General features: G+C 44.3%; 1 protein-coding gene across 1 annotated transcript in view; it reads right to left on the bottom strand.

The window, feature by feature from the left end:
* The window catches only part of GRB10 (growth factor receptor bound protein 10), a 147090-nt gene that overhangs the window by 89396 nt on the left and 38076 nt on the right, over window positions 1–19618 (bottom strand). Inside the window, exon 2 of the mRNA XM_084857685.1 lies at window positions 17024–17122. Coding sequence (XP_084713811.1) covers window positions 17024–17074 — 51 coding nt within the window. The 5' untranslated portion in view covers window positions 17075–17122. The remainder of the gene's footprint in view (window positions 1–17023; window positions 17123–19618) is intronic.

Raw genomic sequence — 19618 nt, 5'->3', positions numbered from 1 at the left:
TTAAAGGCATTTATCTTTTGTATACTACTATGGGCTATGTAGTCCTCTCTTTGCAGTACATGAAGCAAGCAGTAGTGAAGGTCAGTCATCTTTGCACAACAACCATTTCTCATTCTGAAGAATACGACCTTTAGTCTTATGCTTCTGACCCTGAGGGACACACATTAGCATACGGGTGTTAAACCTCAGGCCTACAGGCCAAATCCAGCCCCCTGGGGCCCCCCAGAGTACCACACCCCTTTCCCCTGATGAATCATTTCATAGAATCATAGAATAGTAGGGTTGGAAGGGACCTACAAGGCCATCGAGTCCAGCCCCCTGCTCAATGCAGGAATCCAAGTCAAAGCATCCCTGACAAGTGGCTGTCCAGCTTCATCTTGAACGCCTCCAGTGCGTGAGAGCCCACTACCACCCTAGGTACTGGGTCCCACTGTCGTATTGCTCTAACAGTCAGGAAATTCCTCCTGATGTCCAGCCAGTGGGTGGTGAGCATCATTTGGTGGTTTCTCAGATTTTGCTGTTTTCTTCCTATTCTAAAAGGTTGAAAATTTGCCTCTCCCAAGGCTTCCTTACTAGCAGAAAGACCTTTCAGCTAATACATGCTGGTGTGTTTGGTGTTTTGAGTATATTGGACCCACCTCCTTCTGCCTTTGTCCCCTCCCACCACTAGAATTCTGCCCCCTCCCAGCTTCTCCAAAACTGAATTCAGTCCTCGAGCTGAAAGGAATTTGACACCCCTGCATCAGCAGTACAATACTATGAATGTCTCAGAAATAAGTGCCACTGAATTCAATGGGACTTCCTCCAGGTGAGTGTGCATAGTATTGCAGCCACAGTGAGTATACTGGTGCAGACTTGCTGCTGCCTGATCCCTAAACTGTGGTCAAGAACACCCTGCAGGCTTACATGCTCTCTCCTCCCAGGTGCAAATTCCACAGATAAACACACACACACTCATTTCAGCAACTATGAGGCAGTGCTTCTTCTACACCAGGGATTTTGCTAACCATGGTTACTTCCAAAATAAAAGCTGGGTTGCAGTTAAACCTCAAAAAAACCAAGATTATGGCAACCAGCTTGACTGATAACTGGCAAATAGAGGGAGAAAACGTGCAGGCAGTGACAGACTTTGTCTTTCTAGGCACAAAGATTACTGCAGACGCTGACTGCAGCCAGGAAATCAGAAGACGTTTACTTCTTTGGAGGACAGCAATGACAAATCTTGATAAAATAGTGAAGAGCAGAGACATCACACTGACAACCAAGGTCCGCATAGTTAAAGCAATGGTATTCCCCGTAGTAACCTATGGCTGCGAGAGCTGGACCATAAGGAAGGCTGAGCGAAGGAAGATAGATGCTTTTGAACTGTGGTGCTGGAGGAAAATTCTGAGAGTGCCTTGGACTGCAAGAAGATCAAACCAGTCCATACTCCAGGAAATCAAGCCAGACTGCTCACTTGAGGGAAGGATATTCAATGCAAAACTGAAGTACTTTGGCCACATCTTGAGAAGACAGGATACCCTGGAGAAGATGCTGATGCTAGGGGAAGTGGAAGGCAAAAGGAAGAGGGGCCGACCAAGGGCAAGATGGATGGATGATATTCTGGAGGTGACGGACTCGACCTTGGGGGAGCTGGGAGTGGCGACGGCCGACAGAAAGCTCTGGCGTGGGCTAGTCCATGAAGTCACGAAGAGTCGGAAGTGACTGACCGAATAAACAACAGCATCTGGCAACAGCCATGTTGGCTAAAAAAGAATATTAATGCAGAAGCAAAGTACCTCGTGGCAATGCTGAGTGGAAGAAAATGCTTCAAAATGCAAAATGTTCAGGTACTCAATTTTTCCATGGGAAATTTTCCATTTCTAAAAATTCATTGGTTCATGAAATTCATCAGTAACAATGAATGGGTGCCAGCCTAGTATTGGGCAAGCCTGGCAGCTTTAAAATTGTAATTAATGTTTTTCCCAGTGATCAACCCTAGGAAATGTGTGAGAGTACATGTGTTGTATTGATCTGTACACAGGGCAAAATAATACCACATATACACATAATCAAACCAAAAATAAAGTTACAGGTTCACTTGGTAAGGTTGTGTAAAAAGGTAAAGGTAAAGGTGTCCCCAACCAGTCGTGTCTGACTCTAGGGTGCGGTGCTCATCCCCGTTTCTAAGCCGAAGAGCCAGCGCTGTCCGAAGATGCTTCCGTGGTCATGTGGCCGGCATGACTGAACACCGAGGTGCACGGAACGCTGCTACCTTTCCTGCCAAGGCAGTACCTATTTATCTACTTGCAATTTCTTGCTTTCGAACTGCTAGGTTGGCAGAAGCTGGGACTGAAGACGGGAGCTCACTCCGTCACGCAGCACTCGGGTCTCGAACTGCTGACCTGCCGACCTTCCAGTCTGCAAAATTCCCATTTCATCTCAGACTGGAAGTGAAAGCAAAACCGAAACTAAAACTGATTAATTTTTGTTTCATTTCAGCACACGCACACATGACAGCATCTCGTTTTTCTTTTCTCGAACTGCGGAAGCTGGAAGTGTTTGCATAAGATCTGCTAGTTTTTTAGTGCTCTGGGATACTGGAAGACCAGGATATTTGAAGACCCTGCAGTGGACAACCACAGCAGAGGAGCTCTGTAGTAAAGCTCTCTGTTTCCTGGGAGTGAGTGACTGGAGTGTGCAAACAGAAGTTTTGCATGGGGTTGCCCTAAGAGGCAAAAGGGGTGTGGGATACGTTTGTGAGTTTTGAGCAGAGTTTGTGGCTTTTTTGATGGGGTTTCTTTCCCCTTTGGTTTGAGCTTTTGTCCTCTCTCTGCTTAGGCTGTTGAGTCACCTGATTCAACCTGCTATTGCAGCAGAGTTTTTAATCTACTTTTAAAAAATAATTTGGGTGGAGCTTTGATTGCTGGGTCACCGGGCTCAGCCTGATGCTATAAAAGCCTATGGCTTATGTGTGCAGGTCAGTCCACAGACGGGGGTAAACAGAGCCGGTGAGCTCTGAAGCAAAGCTCTCCATTTCCTGGGTGTGAGCAAACAGGGGAGTTTTTCCATGGGAGAGTTTAGTGGGGAAGGCTTAGGGGGGAGTCCAAGGAAATGGCAGAGTCATCTGAAAATCCTAGCACCATGGATACTGAGGAAGCTATTCCAGCAACCTGCAGGGTGTGTGCCATGTTTGTCTTCCTGAGGGAAGCATGAACTACAGCTAGAGCAAGTGCAAAGAAGTAACTCTGCCGGTAGAGAAGATTTAAGCACCTCGAGGACGCTTCTGTGCTGAAAGGTCTTTAGATGCGAGCACCAGAAGGGGAAATTTCCAGAGAAGAGAAAACAAAGGGCAAGAGGCAGGGGAGTGGAAGAACGTGACACATAGTACCAGAAGGATCAGGAGACGTTCTATGCCACTGAACTACAAAACTACAAGGAGGTATCAGGCATCCCCTATGGAGAGTGATCCTGGGCCACCTGAAATTGAAACACTACCCTAACGCTCCACAGAACACTAAGGAACATACTCAACCCCACATAGATGGGAGGAATTTAACCACCAACCCAAGGAGGAGCAGATGTGTGGTGGTGGTTGGAGACTTACTACTGAGAGGGACAGATCAACAGCTGGTTAAGCAACCATACTCAACGAATGCTCAGTAATGGCACAGCGTTCTCCTAGAGGGTAGACTCAAAGGGAGTGATGCAAGATTCTGTCCTAGGCCTTGTGCTGTTCACAATGTTTATATAATGACCTGGATGAGGGTGTAGAGGGGTTTCTTATAAGATTTGCAGATGACAAATTTAGGAGGGATAGTCAACACCATACAAGGCAGAATCAAAATTCAAATGGATCTTGACAGGCTAGAACGCTAGGATGAAACTAACAAGAGGAAATTCAACAGAAATAAATGTAAGGTCTTGCATTTAGGGACAAAAAATAATACTCAAAGCACAAGTGTAGGATGGGGGAGACCTGGCTTGGCAGTAGTACAATATGAAAAAAGACATAGCTGTCTTAGTGGAGCGCAAGCTAAACACGAGCCAGCAGTGTGATGCAGCAGCTAAAAAAGCTAATGTAATCTTAGGCTCCATAGTTTCCAGGCCATGAGAAATAGTTCCACTCTATTCTTCATTAGTCAAATCATATTTGGAGTCCTGTGTCAAGTTCTGAGTGCCACATTTTAACAAGGTCATTGACAGACTGGAGCATGTCCAGAGAAGAGTTAGATTAAATTAGAACCAATGAGTAGAAATGGCTGGAAAGCAGATTTCTGCTAAACATTGGGAGAAACTTCCTAACAGTGAGAGCTATTTGGCAGTGGAACAGACTGCCTCAGGAAGTGGTGAGTTTCTTCTTTGCTGGAGGTATTTAAGAGGGCTGGATTACCATCTGTCAGGGATGCTGTAAGTGCATCCTACATTGTAGAGCCTGCATTGAGTGGGGGGAGGGGGGTTGATTAAATTATCTCCAAGTTTTCCCCCAACTCTATAGTAATGCCTAATCAGAAACAGAAAAAAACCCGGGTATTGAGGCCACTGGAGGAAGGAAGTTGGTAGGTATAAATTTTGCAGGCAGGAGTACGCTAATTACGCGCGAAGACAAATAAGCATGCTAAATCAGATCACATTGAATTTAGGGCATCAGAAAATGCTGCAATTCAAAATTTTCTGGAAAACCTATATCCCTGCCTCCTGGTCAGTCAAAAACTGAAAAGAGGGGGTGAATTTGTGTGTGAGAGGGGAAGAGAAAGTATGAACGAGTCAACTAAGCACTCGAGGCTGCGGTCTACCAGTTCACTGCTGACATTAGCAGGAACAAAGTTCATGGCTATCTCCATGAAAATGTATTGTAGGGATTCAAAGAAAGATCTCCTTGGAGCAAAGCAATATCTATCAGGCACTGCACACACTGAATGAGTACTTGCACAGTAGTTTGTTACTATTCTCTGAAAAAACTAATCAAACTTTGCATCTAAAATAGTAAGCAAATAAGATATAAGCTACGATTTGTCTCCAGCCCATAGACGGAAAGAAAAAGGAGAGAGTGTGCACGCTAGTTAAGTGTAGCTGTAATGAACTGGCATCCTCTCCTACTGGCAGGCGAGCCCTTCCCACTGCCAGTCACCTCAAATTCATGGGGAGTCCTTCATTTTCTACTCCACTGCATTGTGAACAATGAAATAAGCAACAGCTTGTTTTGTATTTTTGTTCCCTCCCCCTCAACATAGGGCTATTGACACACTTGAAACAAAAGGAAATTACTGCAATGCTTTGGAAAAAGTACATTCCAACACTTCTGCAAAAGCAACTACAATGGTTCTTTTAATACTGTATGAGCACACCAAAACACTAGGGTGCATTAAGATTCCTCCAAGATCAAAAGGCTCCTATAATTACCAGCATGTTACTGGAGAGGACATTTTCTTGCGTGCCAGTAGTTACAAATGTACTACTGCATACAAAACAAGGGGTAGCCAATCAATTTCAACCTTTCTTCCTCTCCTGAAGGAATGCCAACAGGACCATTAAGGCATCCCTGTGTAGAGATGTACAAATCAGCAAAAGCCAAACTGGTTGAGGTTCTCCAAATTCCATCTCAAAGCTTATTCCAACTCAGATTGTGAGCTTTGTTGGGGGGGGGGGGGGTGTCTCACAAAAATGTGCGCATTTTCCAGATTTACACATTAATTGTGCTTTTTTTAATGTATGCATTTCTCCCATTGATAAGTGTGCTTGTGCACAGTTTTCAAAAGTACAAACTTTTTCAGGCACATTTTTGAAATGTGTTTGAAGAATGCGTACATTTTTTTGTTCCACAAATAGCATCTCAAGCTTGGAAATGTACAGACATTGACCGCAGACTACATTCAGATCCACATTCAGTTCCATGAATTGTGAACTGGGTAAATTCTGGTCAAAAACGAAGTGAAAAAAAAAAATCTCCTACATCCCTCTCTCTGTACTATTCAACATGATCTATACATGCCATAATTTTGCACTGCTATACATGCACTTGCTATCAAAAGTGATGTATTATAAAATATAGCAGAAGAATGTGTGTGATTCATCGGCACTTCGGTCACCCGTATCTCCTGCCGACCATTCTGTGTAGCCACACACTCCATTTGTAATGCTGCCTCCAAGCAAACCATTAGAATTCTTGGAGGCAAGCTCCTTCCAGCTCCTGAGTGAATTTCACCCTTCTCTTCCCCTGTTACGATTAACCATGGTTTCAAGTTACCTGTGCACCATCACTAAATATGGCTCCCTCAAACCATTTGCAAACCACGGTCTGTAGAAAAATCAGTATTCTATCTGCATGGGATACAGTGCAATTGTGCACACATGTTATGACTATATTGAATTGGGTTCTATGAACTGAGCTGATTCAAACATTTTTGCCACATGTAACTGTTCACAGAAGTCATCTATTCATGCAAGTGATGCAACATTAGAGGAGGGGTCTCACAAGGCTCTACAGCTCAGCTTCTGTCAGCAGAAATTTCGATTCAGAGAGCACCCTGCTCATGGAAACTGATCTGAGGTGTTTGATCGGCCCCCTCTACCAACACAACACAGCTGAGCAGTTAAATCCACATACCTGCTTCTGAGAGGCACAAAAATGGTGTCCCAAAATTGGCTCACACAAAGAAGGTCCAAATTTTACAGAAGTACAATAAGAACGAAGATCAGAACATTGAAACCAAAAGAGAACCTTAGGAAGTGCTGTGTACAGTTGGACGCTTAGCTGGAAAAGTTCTCTTGAACCGATATGCTTAGAAATCCAGCTGCCCAGGACAACTCAGCTACACCAGCTAGCGAAGCTGTCACTGTGCTGGAGGCAGGAGGAAGGAAGCACTTCATGCCACCCTGGCAAAGGGACATTTGCCCCTCTTCCCACACTATTGCAGAACAGTATGGAAAAGAATCACTGGATTGCAAGGGTAATTTGACATCTCTCCCCATAGGCTGTTCCAAGCAGGCTGCAGGTCAGCACTGGCAAAGAAAGTTGCCCGCTGGTAGAGGCAGCCTCGCCCCATCCTGTGCTAAATTTGCTTCATTTTGGCTGCTCAGCAGTCACAGAAGATGCAAAATTCAAGGTAAAGTTGCATAGCTTAGGGGAGAGGTCTATTTTACCCTCACATATCCCCCCACCCCCATTTGACTCTGAAATATTGTTTTGACAATAGTTCAGCTCTGCACTACATCTTACCACATTTGGTTAGACAATATGGTATAGTGGCGGTACTGGGAAGGGCCCAGTTAAAGCCTCGCCTCAGCCACGAATTCACCAGTTAGCCTCAGCCCAACCATCAGCCACAGTGGAACAGTAATGCTGGTCTCCCTTTCGAGAATATAGGGATTGCCAAAATAATGCACATGAAGTTCAAATTCTGCTTGTCTGAAAACCTATGCACTGGGAAAAGCACATGGGTGGGGGGAATCATCTAAAGTTTCACCAGGCACTACCTGCACCTTTTAAAAACCTAAGTGCTAAGGCACATCCCAGTACTAAAGCAAGCAAGGGAAACCTGACCAGGAATGAGCAACCACCCTCTCACTCTGTATTTTGCAAAGCTACAAAATATCGGAGCCCCTAGAATAGGCAAGCGGAACCTCCAGCCTGCAGGTCTGATACAGCCACACTAAGGGTCCCCATCCAGCCCACCAGCTTGTCCCTCTGTCTCCACCCCCTGTTCCTTGGCCCTGCCTCCTCCCCCCCCCCAACAAAATCTCTCATTTCAGATCTCTGCAGAGACTGGAGATAACAGATTTTCCCTGCTTTTGCCCCCACCACACCACATTAGGCTTGAAAAAGCCTTTGCTGACACCATTGGAGTCTTTTTCCAAGTCTGCAACCCCTCTCAGAATTGCCCCCCCCCCACTGCAATTCAGATTTTTAAAAGCCTAATTGAAGGAGGGGACATTTTCAGGAGGGAGGAGTGTGGGGGGGGGGGCATATGACAGCAGTGTGGAGGGCCCACCCACGTTGGGATGCAACTCCACCCATTGCTGGCTTACAGCTTACCTGGAGCCAATTCAGCTCTCAGGCTGAAAAAGGTTCCTCACCTCTGCCCTAGGATATTTAGCTAGATCAGGTTGCAACTGGAAATTCATTTCCATATTTTATTTTATTTTTACTATAAGGAAACCACTTTGGCTTCATTTAAGATTCTTGTCCTGAGTTGGAAAGGCTCCCTCCAAGCCCTTTAGCCCATTTTATGCTGCCCAAACTTGTTGAGGGGAAAATACCAGAATGTTCAATAGCATTTTCTAAAAAAGAGAGAAGAGAAAACCCAAACACTCCTCACACACATACACACCCATAAAAACAGAGAAGAGATTGCCAGCACAGATGCTATTAATATAAATCAAGTAAAAAATACCACGAAAATGCTGTCTAATGGGATATATATTCATTATGCCAAAAAAGACAGACTGCAGAATCCAAAATGATCCACCCTCAAGTTTTCCATGGTGAGCTTGAGGGTCCATTTCGGAAGCACTGTGCTAATTACAGCAACAAGGTCAGCCTGTTCTCTTCCCATTTGAATATCAGCAGACCAACAATTTAGTAAGTGGACAAAATATTTTCATGCAATCTGAAACCAAAGTTGGTGACTGATGGGTTGCTGTACTAAATTGCGTAAAACTTTTCTTCAAGTTGCCGATACCCCAAGCAGAAAGAAAAGTAAATCTAATGAAGCCAGTCTAACGCATCCAACAGCTTCTCCCCCCTCCGCCTCTCACGCACACACACACGCACCAACTCAAAAATACCACAGACTTTATCACATCAAAAGAGTCAAATGAAATTTACTGCAAGACAATGTTTATCCTTCAAGCATGAACGAACAAGCACATTTTTGCTAATAAGTAAGGCATTTTATCTCCGCAACTACTTTCAGAGTAAGGATTGTCACTTTATCCGTGCATGCAAAAGTTATTTGTTTATTTAGAAGTTTTATATGCTGCCTTTAAGGGTGAAAACCTTTGTAAGGCAACTGCCAAAAAAATTCAAAAACAAAACCTCAATACAATAAAACATTAATAAAAGCAAGTATTAAAAGAAACCATTTTAGATTCCTGCCCAGAAAAATACTAAACCAATAGACAAATAAAAATAAAACTACCAAGAGCAGTCCGATAAAACCCTCTTATAAGAAAGCTGTGGAAAACAAATGGGTCTTAAAGTCCCTACTAAAAGCATGTAATGTGGGGGCCTATTGAACCCTGTTAGAAGTGCAGGGCCAACCTGATTGTTCTTAGTGGGCATGTGAGAAGGGTCTCAGTTGTTGATCTTAGGGCAGGCTGACATGAGTGATGGTAAGCAATTTGGTCCCTGCCATTTAGCCTCACTATTCTAGCCAGCTCTGATGACCTGCTGGGAAAATATGCCCAGGTGACCAACCTGAGCAAGGGAGAAGGTTTGGCACCTCTCACCCATGTCCCCTACTTTATGCTTTAAGTTCGATTCCTCACCCCCTGCTTTAGATGCAAACAGAACAGGCGGGCAATTAAACCACTGTGTTTGCCTCTGTCAGCCTCCAGTTTCGCTCTAAAAATGCTCCTAAATCAGTAACAATTGGTTGTTCATTCCATCCATGGCATCTTTTACCAAATGCAAACAGCGGAACAAACAAACCAAAATACAGCACCACAATTTTCAAAGCTGATCCATTTGGTATGCGCGCGCGCACACACACACACTTATAAACATGTGGGTTTTGAGCACTAAAACACAAAGTCAAGTCTTGTCAAATTGTCACTCTAAAGTGTACATCCCAATCTGAAGGATTCCTGTGAAAATGTTTTAGAACTAGGACACAGAGTTTCTGAAGTGGCAATGCCAAGCTATGTTCCTAACAGCAGGACTTTTACAACCTTAATGCCTGGATCCAAGTCTACAAGAGAATGCATTAAACAAAGCCTGGAGTTTCCCTCCTTTGCTTTGTAACTAAGTGTGTTTCCCCTTTACAAGAAGTTACTTGTTATTCACATCTAGGCACATCTTCTATCTAGCTCATAGGAAACCGAGGAAATCCAATGCATTTACTTCTGCGGCTTGTGTTAGCAGGGTGGGGGCATGGGGTGGAAGGGACAGACCAGCTGAACTTTGAATGTTTCCTTCAGGCTTCTTTTATGAACTTCATGATGAATCCTTATGCTGGAATAGGAGTCACTGATTATATCACTAGAAGCAGAACATAAAAACATTAATTTCCTCCTTAACTGAATAAAGAGTTCAAGTGACTGAGCTTGATTACTGCTGTGACTCCCGATTGCGTAAGAATAGGAATGCGTGCACAGTAAGTCATCCCGTTTTTCTGAGAAATTCTGGAACTCCAATCTGCACTTCCAGGAACACAAGATAAGCACTGCCAATTCTCACTGCTGGATTATTTAATTATTATTATTTTAAATGAAAGAGTCAGAATTTTGGAAAGATCTCCTGAAAACACCCATGGAAGGAGGTGTTTTTGGCCCCAGAAATTAAAAGATAGTTTCCAAGGGAAAGCATTTGAACACTGAATGGATTAAATACAAGTTCCTGGATCACTAAGCAGAGCTACTAAGAGGAGCAGCATATACTACGCACAGAAAAGTTGTTCAAGGACTTACTGAGGACTAAGGTCCCCTATCAACACTGCTTCCAGCTTTTAACAGGCAAACCAAGCTTTTGTCCAAATACAAGACTATCTCCTCTGACCGCTTAGTGTTGGTTTCAATGACCGCTTAAGGTTGTGCAGAGAAACTAAATTTGCTCTACTGACTATAAAACAAGGTGAGCAAACAAAATGAAGTTTTATGATGTTGTAATGGCTTTATTTTTTGCTGCTGGTTTTATCTTGGTTTTATTCTGTTTTATTTTTTGTTTTACTCTTTGTACTGAATGTTTTAATGTATTATACGCTACCCAGAGAACCTCAGGTATTGGGTGGTTTCAAAGTTCCGTAAATAAATAATAAGATGGGCAAGGACAAATAAGATCCTTCAATATGAAAAGGAACATCCACGTTTCAGACTCGGAGCTGGGAGAACAGGGGATGGCCCCTGACTTTGCACAAAGGTGTAGTGTGGGGTCAGGCACCTAACAGCTCAAACTTATGCAAGTCTACGTGGTGTACATAGGACCAACTGACTACAGTAGGACTATTTTCAAAGGACTGTACTCCAGGGGAGAGGCAGAATCTTGGGGAAATGACATTTTAAAAATGATTATAACTTTTTTAAAACTTAAAGATTTTAAGCATTTATACCGCTTTTAATGTCTACAACCTTTCAAATCACACCAATTTTTTTTAAAAAATCATACAAGAGAAACAGGAGAGCTTTTGAAAGCCAGGTAAAGCCATCAGTCAAAATCTAACACATCCTACAAAGCCTGGGCAAATAAAAGGGTTTTCATCTGCCACTGGCATGTTGTAACGGTATCCTGGGCCACTGCCACCTCTTCTCAGACTGGATCCAACATCAACCCCAAGCTAGGAATCCAATCCTCAAGGAAGAGTGAAATCCCATCCAGAACAGGTTGAACACTATCTCCCTGAAGAAATGAAGTGCCTACCCAGAGGACCTTCGTTTTAGGAGGGCTTCAGCAGTATTAGGTATATTTCTTTGTGAACAGTTTGCTGAACAGTTCTTCTCACTGGTTTTTATCCTGGAACACATCAATAGCTGCTTGTGTTTGTATTTAGAGATGCCAGCAATTAAAGCAGGTAGCTAGCAAGAACAGCTTTGCTATGCTGCTAGGCTTGCCTCTGACTGCTGCAGGACTAGGGGACAAGCAGCCCCCACTCCTGCCCTAGGAAGTATGAGGCTCCTTCCTATCTTTCCCATTTATTTTCAAGTAAGAGCACTGGTCCATCTAACCCCGTACTACCGACACTGACTGGCAGCTGCTCTGCAGAGTTTCAGACGAGGGTCTTTCCCAGCCCTGCCTAGACATGTCAGGGATTGAACCTGGGACCTTCTGAACGCAAAGTATGCACTCTAGCACTAGTTCCCAGATGACAGCATAATGGAATGAAATCAGCAAGGCAACACCTGAACAATGGCATTCTTGGCTTCACAGACTATCTGGCAGTGTTTGACTGCAGCTTATGGCAGCAGCAAATGGTGGAGCCTTTCTCGGAAGTTATACAGATGAGGCACAAAGTGGATTTTAGCTGTAACATGAAAGCGATGTTGTGAATGTGAGACCCATCAATCTGGACAACTTTAGTCACCCTGCATGTTGATTTAATCCTCTTAACGCCAAAGGTATTTGTACCACCAGCATAAGAAAATAGCGACTCTACGACTGTTTACACCAGCCTCGCCCTCACCACCACCAATAGCATACTGGCACTGAACGCAAAAAATGAAGGGTTTTTTGAAGCATGCCTCACTGCGCTCTTGTACTCTCAAGCTTTGAAGGAACCTTCATCCAACAAATACTTTAGTTCTCTCATGAAATCTAAGAACGCACAAAGAACAGGAGGGGGAAACAGAGGAGGGGGCAGAAGAATATTCTTTTTGCTCACCCTTTCTTCTCCCTCAATAAACTGATAATTGGGGAGAGAGATTTAGTTCAGCCACAGCGCACCGGCTGTCCAAGCCCAATACTGTCCCCTCCACTGCAGTCCTGTGGCAGAAGTGTAGTCAGCTCCTTCCCTTGCCCCAGTGGGGAGGGCTAGCATCCCTGCACTGCCTTCTGTTGCCATGGGTCTCAAGACACCTTGAGAAAAGTAACTCTTACTTGCCATGTTTTGGGGGGAAATGTTAAAGCACCCCTCCACACACAGCCTTTCTGGTGGAGTACAGATCTACACTGCTTTCCCATCCTAGTTGGGCGCCCTGAGTCTATATGTGAGCACCTATTTTAGAAATAAATGTTGGAGTTCTGTAGCACCTTTTTGGCAGTGCCTGGGTAAATCTTGGCAGTGGAAGTTTAGAGAGGGTTATTGTTGCTGTTTTAGATTTCATGAGGTAGAATATATAGCAGAGTTCTGTTTACGTTTATTATTTACTTATTTGTTCCATTTATATCTCACCTTTTCCTCCAAGGAGCCCAAGGCAAAGTACATGATCCTCTTCCTCCTCTCCATTTTATCCTCACAACAACCTGTGAGGTAGGTTAGGCTGAGAGTCAGTGACTGGCCCAAAGTCATCCAGTGAGTTTCTTGGCTGAGTGGGGACTAGAACTCAGATCTCCCAAGTTCTAGACCAACACTGTAACCGCTACATCACAGTGGCTCTCTGTAGGTTTTCCCCACCCTAAACAAAATAGCTATACAGTAGTTGCAAGGGATCCATCAGAATAACGTACAATGCCCATATCAGGAATGAAACTGAGTGTGTGGAGATGTCTCCAACTCAAATTCGGAATAAGAATGGGAACAGCCAGAACAGAGGGAGGCACCCTCCCTAGTGAGCCCAAATATGGCGAGACTTTCTTCCCAGTACCCTGGCACACAGATGGCCCAACCTGAACGGCTTCCCCATTCCTCCACCATCATGAGAACTGAAGTTTCAGAGGAGGAGGAGAGCAAGCAGCGTGACTAGAAGGACGCTAGGGTCCGTCGCAGAATGAAGAGGGAAAAGTAAGGGGCAAGGCTCAGATGCTCTGCCAGATTAGCCACTCGTGGAAGCCAACATAGGAGGGAGCCATCCTAAAGAAGGGGCATCCCTGCGAAGCAAGTCTGGCCGAGAAGTTCTTGCCCAGACTGCTGGCAACTTCTCTAACTTCCACTTCAGCTCCTCTATTGATGTTCGTAGATGTGTGGATTAGCTGTTTCATTGCAGTCTGAGAGTTTACTAGAATCTGCACTTGTAAAGAAGCTAATCGTTTACTAATAAAGTAGTGTTAGCCTGAAGCCTTGTTTCCTGGAGTGTGTTGATTGAAAAGGGAGAGGAAGAAGGAACGTGCCACCCCAAACCCAGACCCAGAACGCCAGGAAACTGATAAGTCTTCTTTTGCTTCCTACCAGGGACTGCAAATCTAGCAGGGAGGGGGTTCCTGAAGCATCTTCTGGGCCTCAACTTGTGCAGGCCTGAAGTGTGCTAGATCTTTTAGATCCCTTTGCCTGCCCCAACCCCCTTTCCCCCAACTACTGATCATTTGGTGGTGTCCTGGTTTTTGTGCAGTTTCCCCAATTCAAGAAGGTTGAAATGCCTCTCCTGAGGCTTAGTGTCTGGCAGGAAGAGCTTGAAGCTAAACAATGCTGGTATTTTTTTGTATTTTTGGTCCCACCCCTTTTGCCATTGGCCCCACCCACCACTGGAATGCAGCTCCCAAAAGCTTTGCCAAAATGGAATTCAGCCTTGGACTGAAAGAGATTCTGCACCCTGTTTTAGAACCATCCCCCGCCCCCAGACAAGGGAGCAGTCTGTTGACTGGTCAACAAAGAGTAATCCCAATAATTGGTGCAAGTTGGATTTCAGACACTGACTCCAGAATCCTTACAGACAGCCCTGTAAAATACTACCACTCCATCATTGCCCACATTGCACATTCAAGGCTGTAGAGAAAAAGTGGTAGGGTTCAGACATAACATGAAGCCATGGTTTCCTGATACCCAAATGAGCCATGGCCAGCCTTGGGCTCTCACTCTCCTTCCTTTACTGCACTGGGAGTAGATCAGGAGATTTCATGTTTGATGTTAAACAAACTGCAATGCCCTGTAATATCCAAACTCTGGAAACTGTGGTTTGTTTGAACTCTAGTTCACAACAGCTTCACACGTACAAAAAATTGGGCAGCCTATCTCCTTTTCATCCACTATCAATGAGATAGGAAAAACACAAGTTTATTGTCAAAAGGCAGCTACTGGATATTGATGTACAAGAGCTGTACAGGTTGACCTGGGGGCCCATACTAGAGTTGTCAGGGAGTTCCACCATGGACTCAAATGAGGCCAGATTCTTTGGAATCCAGCCTCCAGAATCCGCGGCAGAACAGCTCAACTTACCTCCAACTCTGGAAGATTTTCCGTGGACCAGCACCCCAGCTCCGTAACGTTTGCGATAAGGTAATGGCAGCCACCATTACCGTATTCCTGGGAGAAATACAGCCGCAAATGGCGTAATGGATGCCACTTGTGGCTGTAAAGCGCTGTTTTTTACCTAAATAGAGCCGTAAACAGCTGCAATCAGGTTAAACTCAGGGCTTTACAGCAGCAAGGAGCGTCCAATATGCCATTTGCGTCTGTTTTTCCCTGTGATAGGCTAAACACAGACGCAAATGGCATATTAGACGCCATTTGCGGCCGTAAAGCCCTGAGTTTAACCTAATTGCAGCCATTTACAGCTCTATTTAGGTAAAAAAAACAGCGCTTTACAGCTGCAAGTGGCATCCACTATGCCATTTGCGGCTGTATTTCTCCCGGCAATATGGTAATGGTGGTCGCCATTACCTTATCGCAAACACTACGGAGCCAGAGTGCAACTCCGCAAAAGCCTCTGGACACGGAGCTGCTCTGGAGGATTCCAGGGCGGGGGGAGGAACAGATCGCTTCCCCCCCCCCCTGAAGACACCCCCGAAGACCGAAAGGTAGGGAATCCGTCCATCCCTAGCCCATATTCCCCAGGTCACTGGGTCGGCCACATTCAGACCCCAGCAATGGAACGTCTTATCAATGTTGGCTATCTGTTGCCAAACACAGAAAAGTGTATTTCCTTTGCACATCTTAATATCTTACCTTCTAAACTTTTAGAACGTAGATATAACTTAGCCTTGGTAAATGACAGAGTCCTGGTAAATGCCCCTGCAACAGTGACAAGGTGGAGACGGTCTCTGCTATTCTTTTTAGCAAGGGGTTAGAAAAATTATAATATGCCCTCTTAGGCAACTTTTTCCACGTCGTTCTTCACAATCTCTGCAGAACATTTTACTCAAAGGCTCCAATACTTTAGTTACAGGGCAAGTTGCAAGAAAGTAAAATAAACATAATGATATTGCTTACCATCTATGATTTCTTGATAGTTTTTTATGTTAATATGATCTGTTTTTATGTTAATTCAAGCTTTAATTCAATGTTATCTACTGTTGTAGTTTTTATACACTTTATATAATCAAGTTTTATTTGTATTATGTTGTTTTATTATTTGTGGTCAGTGGACCATAAATAAAGGACTGGCTGACTCTAATTCATGAGAACAAGCCAGGATCTGAAATCACCTAGTTTTAAAACAAATCAATTTTCTGAGGACAGACAATGCAGGGAGCTGTAATTTGCTTAAAATCAGAAGTGAAATCTTCTGATCTCCTCCACTGGCATGTGAATGGGGAGGAGCAGGACAGAGGAGGGGAAAGGAGTGGGGGGAGCCTGAGACCACTGTGGCTCATTCCGCTAGAACAAGGACGGTAACACACAGCTTGTGAGCCACATGCAGCCCTGCCGCCCTGAGCCACATTTGGCCGCCACTACCCCCCGTTTGAAAAAAAATGAAAACATGGCATCTGTACCACTATGGAACACCAAAAGGGTGAGATTTATCTTGTTTGCAAGCTAAATTTGACACTTTTAGCACTCTGTAACACTATGGATGCCCCTGTTGAAAATTATCCATTTTTTCAGTGCCGTGGGGGGGGGGGTTAAGCCTGCAGGGGAGTCTGGGGACAAAAATGGCCCCTGGACCTCCCGCACTTGCCCATCCCTGACACAGGGGGAAGCCATAGTTTCCCATTATGTCTGAAGTGGCTTGTTCAAGGCTACCTATTGAGTTCATAGCAGAGACAAAAATTTGAATGTGGGACTTCCTGTTTACAGATCAGTCTTAGCCACTAGGCTACACTAGCTAGTATGCAGCTAATGTTCACTCACTGTACTCGCATTAGAAAACAGAAGTTATGGTTAATGGATTTACTAGAAGCATCAGCTATGAAGTATTATTAATTTGCCTTTCCACCCAATTGAGTGCTCACATGAACCACTTGTCAAGCTGTGTGCATTACCTAAACAGCAACCAAGTACTCAGTATAGTGAACAGAATTTACTCCACAACCATAACTGTATTCCATATATTTTAAATATATATTTAAGTTTTAACTTACTATCCGGTAAGGATGGTGCAAAAAGGAGTCTGGGCAGCCAGCTAAAGCCATTTGTGCCTTCAGAGTTTCTTCAGAATTACATCTACTGCTTCGCAGCACCTGCAGTGTAGAAACAAGACAGTGAGAAAAACCGTATGGGAGGCGTTTCAACAAATGATTAGCATGGCAAACAATTTGAAGATGGAGGAATAGGGGCTGGGGTGGAGAGAGAGAGAGAGGAGAGCTGGTACCAGCCTGCCAGTCTTAATACTGTAATAGTACCGGGAGCTGAGCAGCCAGGTTTACACCATTCAGGTTCTGAGACGTTCTCCTTATTGTGCAACGGAAAGGCTTGTGTGAGGTCCACATAAGCTACTAGCTGTCAGGGTGGACACTGAGCCCATAGAATCCCAGAGTAGTTCTGATGCTGAGGAAGAGCAGTCGCTCCTGGGAGGGGAGCACGCTCCTCTTTCCCAGGGCCAACAGCTGATGGAGATTCCTCCCACCAGCATTCCTAGCTTAGGTAGCAGTCCTGGGAGTGACAGAGCGTGGGAAGCAGACTTGGTGGACGCGCGATGCAGACGCAGAGAGCGGCGCCAGATGGAGGGCACGGAAAGGAGGCGCAGTGCCCGGTTGGCGTGCAAACAACGGCTGCGCCCAGAGGCTCCAAGGGAAAAGGGGAGGGACTCTCCCTAGCCCTTAAGTTCAGGGGTCTGCCAGTGATTCCCTTTCAAACGGGGACCAACTGTTCCAACGTAGGGCATAGGTACTGTGCTGCTCAGATCAAGTTGCAAACGGTATAGTTGTTAAGTTGTAAAAGAAGAATAAAGCTTTGAAAGGAATTCCTTTGTCTGTGTCTGGACTTGGCTACTGGTTTAGACAGCGAGAGACCTCCAAGGAGCCCTTGACACTAGTCCACCGAAAATGTTAGTAGCATACCTGATGTTCCCACGCATATTTGCATAAGTCACATGTGGCATGACACCTTCTGCTTGCAAGAGAAGGTGTCATGCCACATTTACTCTTCCCATTTACAAGGAAGCTTCCCTGCCAGTCACTTGGAGGCTCTTATTTGTCACAGACAACCAGGCGAGTGGCTACTTATAAACTTGCCGTACAATCAGTCTGGCCATAATGCCTCTCTACCTACATGGTCCTGTGATATGCATATGCAAAAGCACCAGGCCACTTAACAGCAAAAAATAACAAGTCTTCTGTATTTGGCATATCATGCACAGTAAAGGCAGACTACGTTGGCAGTATGCTGCCCATCACATGGTGTTTGCTAGCTACCTGCATTCATTAACTAAACACACAGATATTCCATTGGGCTGATGATCACCTCTAAGGAACTCCATTTACAAGCTCACTACTTGGGTCAGCTGCTTTTCACCTCTCTGCTTGGAAGGAAATTATATCTGAGCCTGCACTAATGGCACAAAGGAGCACACTTCTCAGTTTAGAACCATGTCAGACAAACTGAGGGCATCTGCTTCAAATAATGGTGGAATGGCCTTTTGAGGCCACAAACACCTATAAACTTATACCAAAAGCTTTTGAGTGTAACACATGTAACATGCATAATGATGTACAATAGCATACATAAACATACTGAACATACTTACCTAGGAGTAAGCCCCGCTGAATACAGTGGGACTTACTTCTGAGTAAACATGCATAGGACTGCCCTGTAAAAACAAGGATCCAAGTTCACTTCGCTGAGAAGTGAACAAACGCTCTTTCAATCACTAATACAAGACAGGACTACACATTACATGCAAAACTGTACATTACATGCATAAACGGTGTTATGAAATGGGAAGTGTGCCTAAATATTACGAGAGAGAGGCTGATTACTTGATATGGGGCTGCCATTTTGGATGGTAGCCACCTATAATGTGCAGACAACAACAAGGAGTATAAAGTGGAAGTGTGTCCTTTCATTTTATTGTGGAATTTCAGCAGATCACCTCAGTGTATAAAAGACAGCATGTGACTGGGCTGAAATACTTGTAGACCAGAAGTTCCCAACATGGCACGGGCACCCGAATTTTAAGATTATTTTTCCCATTTTTTCATATACATACATGGCTTTGTATGAGATGCAACTTCCTAGCAATTATACATGGTGTGTAACAAAAAGGGATAAAATATCCAAATAAGTATCCATTTGAAGGTGGATGCCATCCTTTCAAATATTGAAGGTGTTGTAAGGTCCTCAATCCATTGCATTATAGAGGTGAGTTTTTATCCTTCCAATGTTGTCATATCAGCCTTTTAACAGTCAAAAGACAGCTGACCATTTGTAAATTTCCACGAAGCAGGTAAAATAATTGAAAAGAGTGTGTACATCACTGAATATTGAAGACTGTTCCAGTACAAATTTTTTCTGTGTAATAATCTCCGCACAAAAAGAAGCAACTATTGGATATTGCCAATACATATGTTTAAAAGAAACATTAGCTGTGTTGCACTGCCAGCAATTAGCTGAAATAGACAATGGCCCAGTTCAGATGTACATTGGGGTTAGGCTAACTACGGTGCAGGGTGGTTATCGCTAACCACTGCAAGCACTACTGCCACACGTGCAGGTAACCATGTTCCACAATGTGGTTA

Source organism: Heloderma suspectum, chromosome 5 (assembly GCF_057233095.1).
Source record: "Heloderma suspectum isolate Gila_16-S chromosome 5, 16-S_ref, whole genome shotgun sequence".
Classification (NCBI taxonomy): domain Eukaryota; kingdom Metazoa; phylum Chordata; class Lepidosauria; order Squamata; family Helodermatidae; genus Heloderma; species Heloderma suspectum.
The sequence above is the reverse complement of the archived record's forward strand: the minus strand, read 5'-3'. Positions and strand labels throughout refer to the sequence as shown.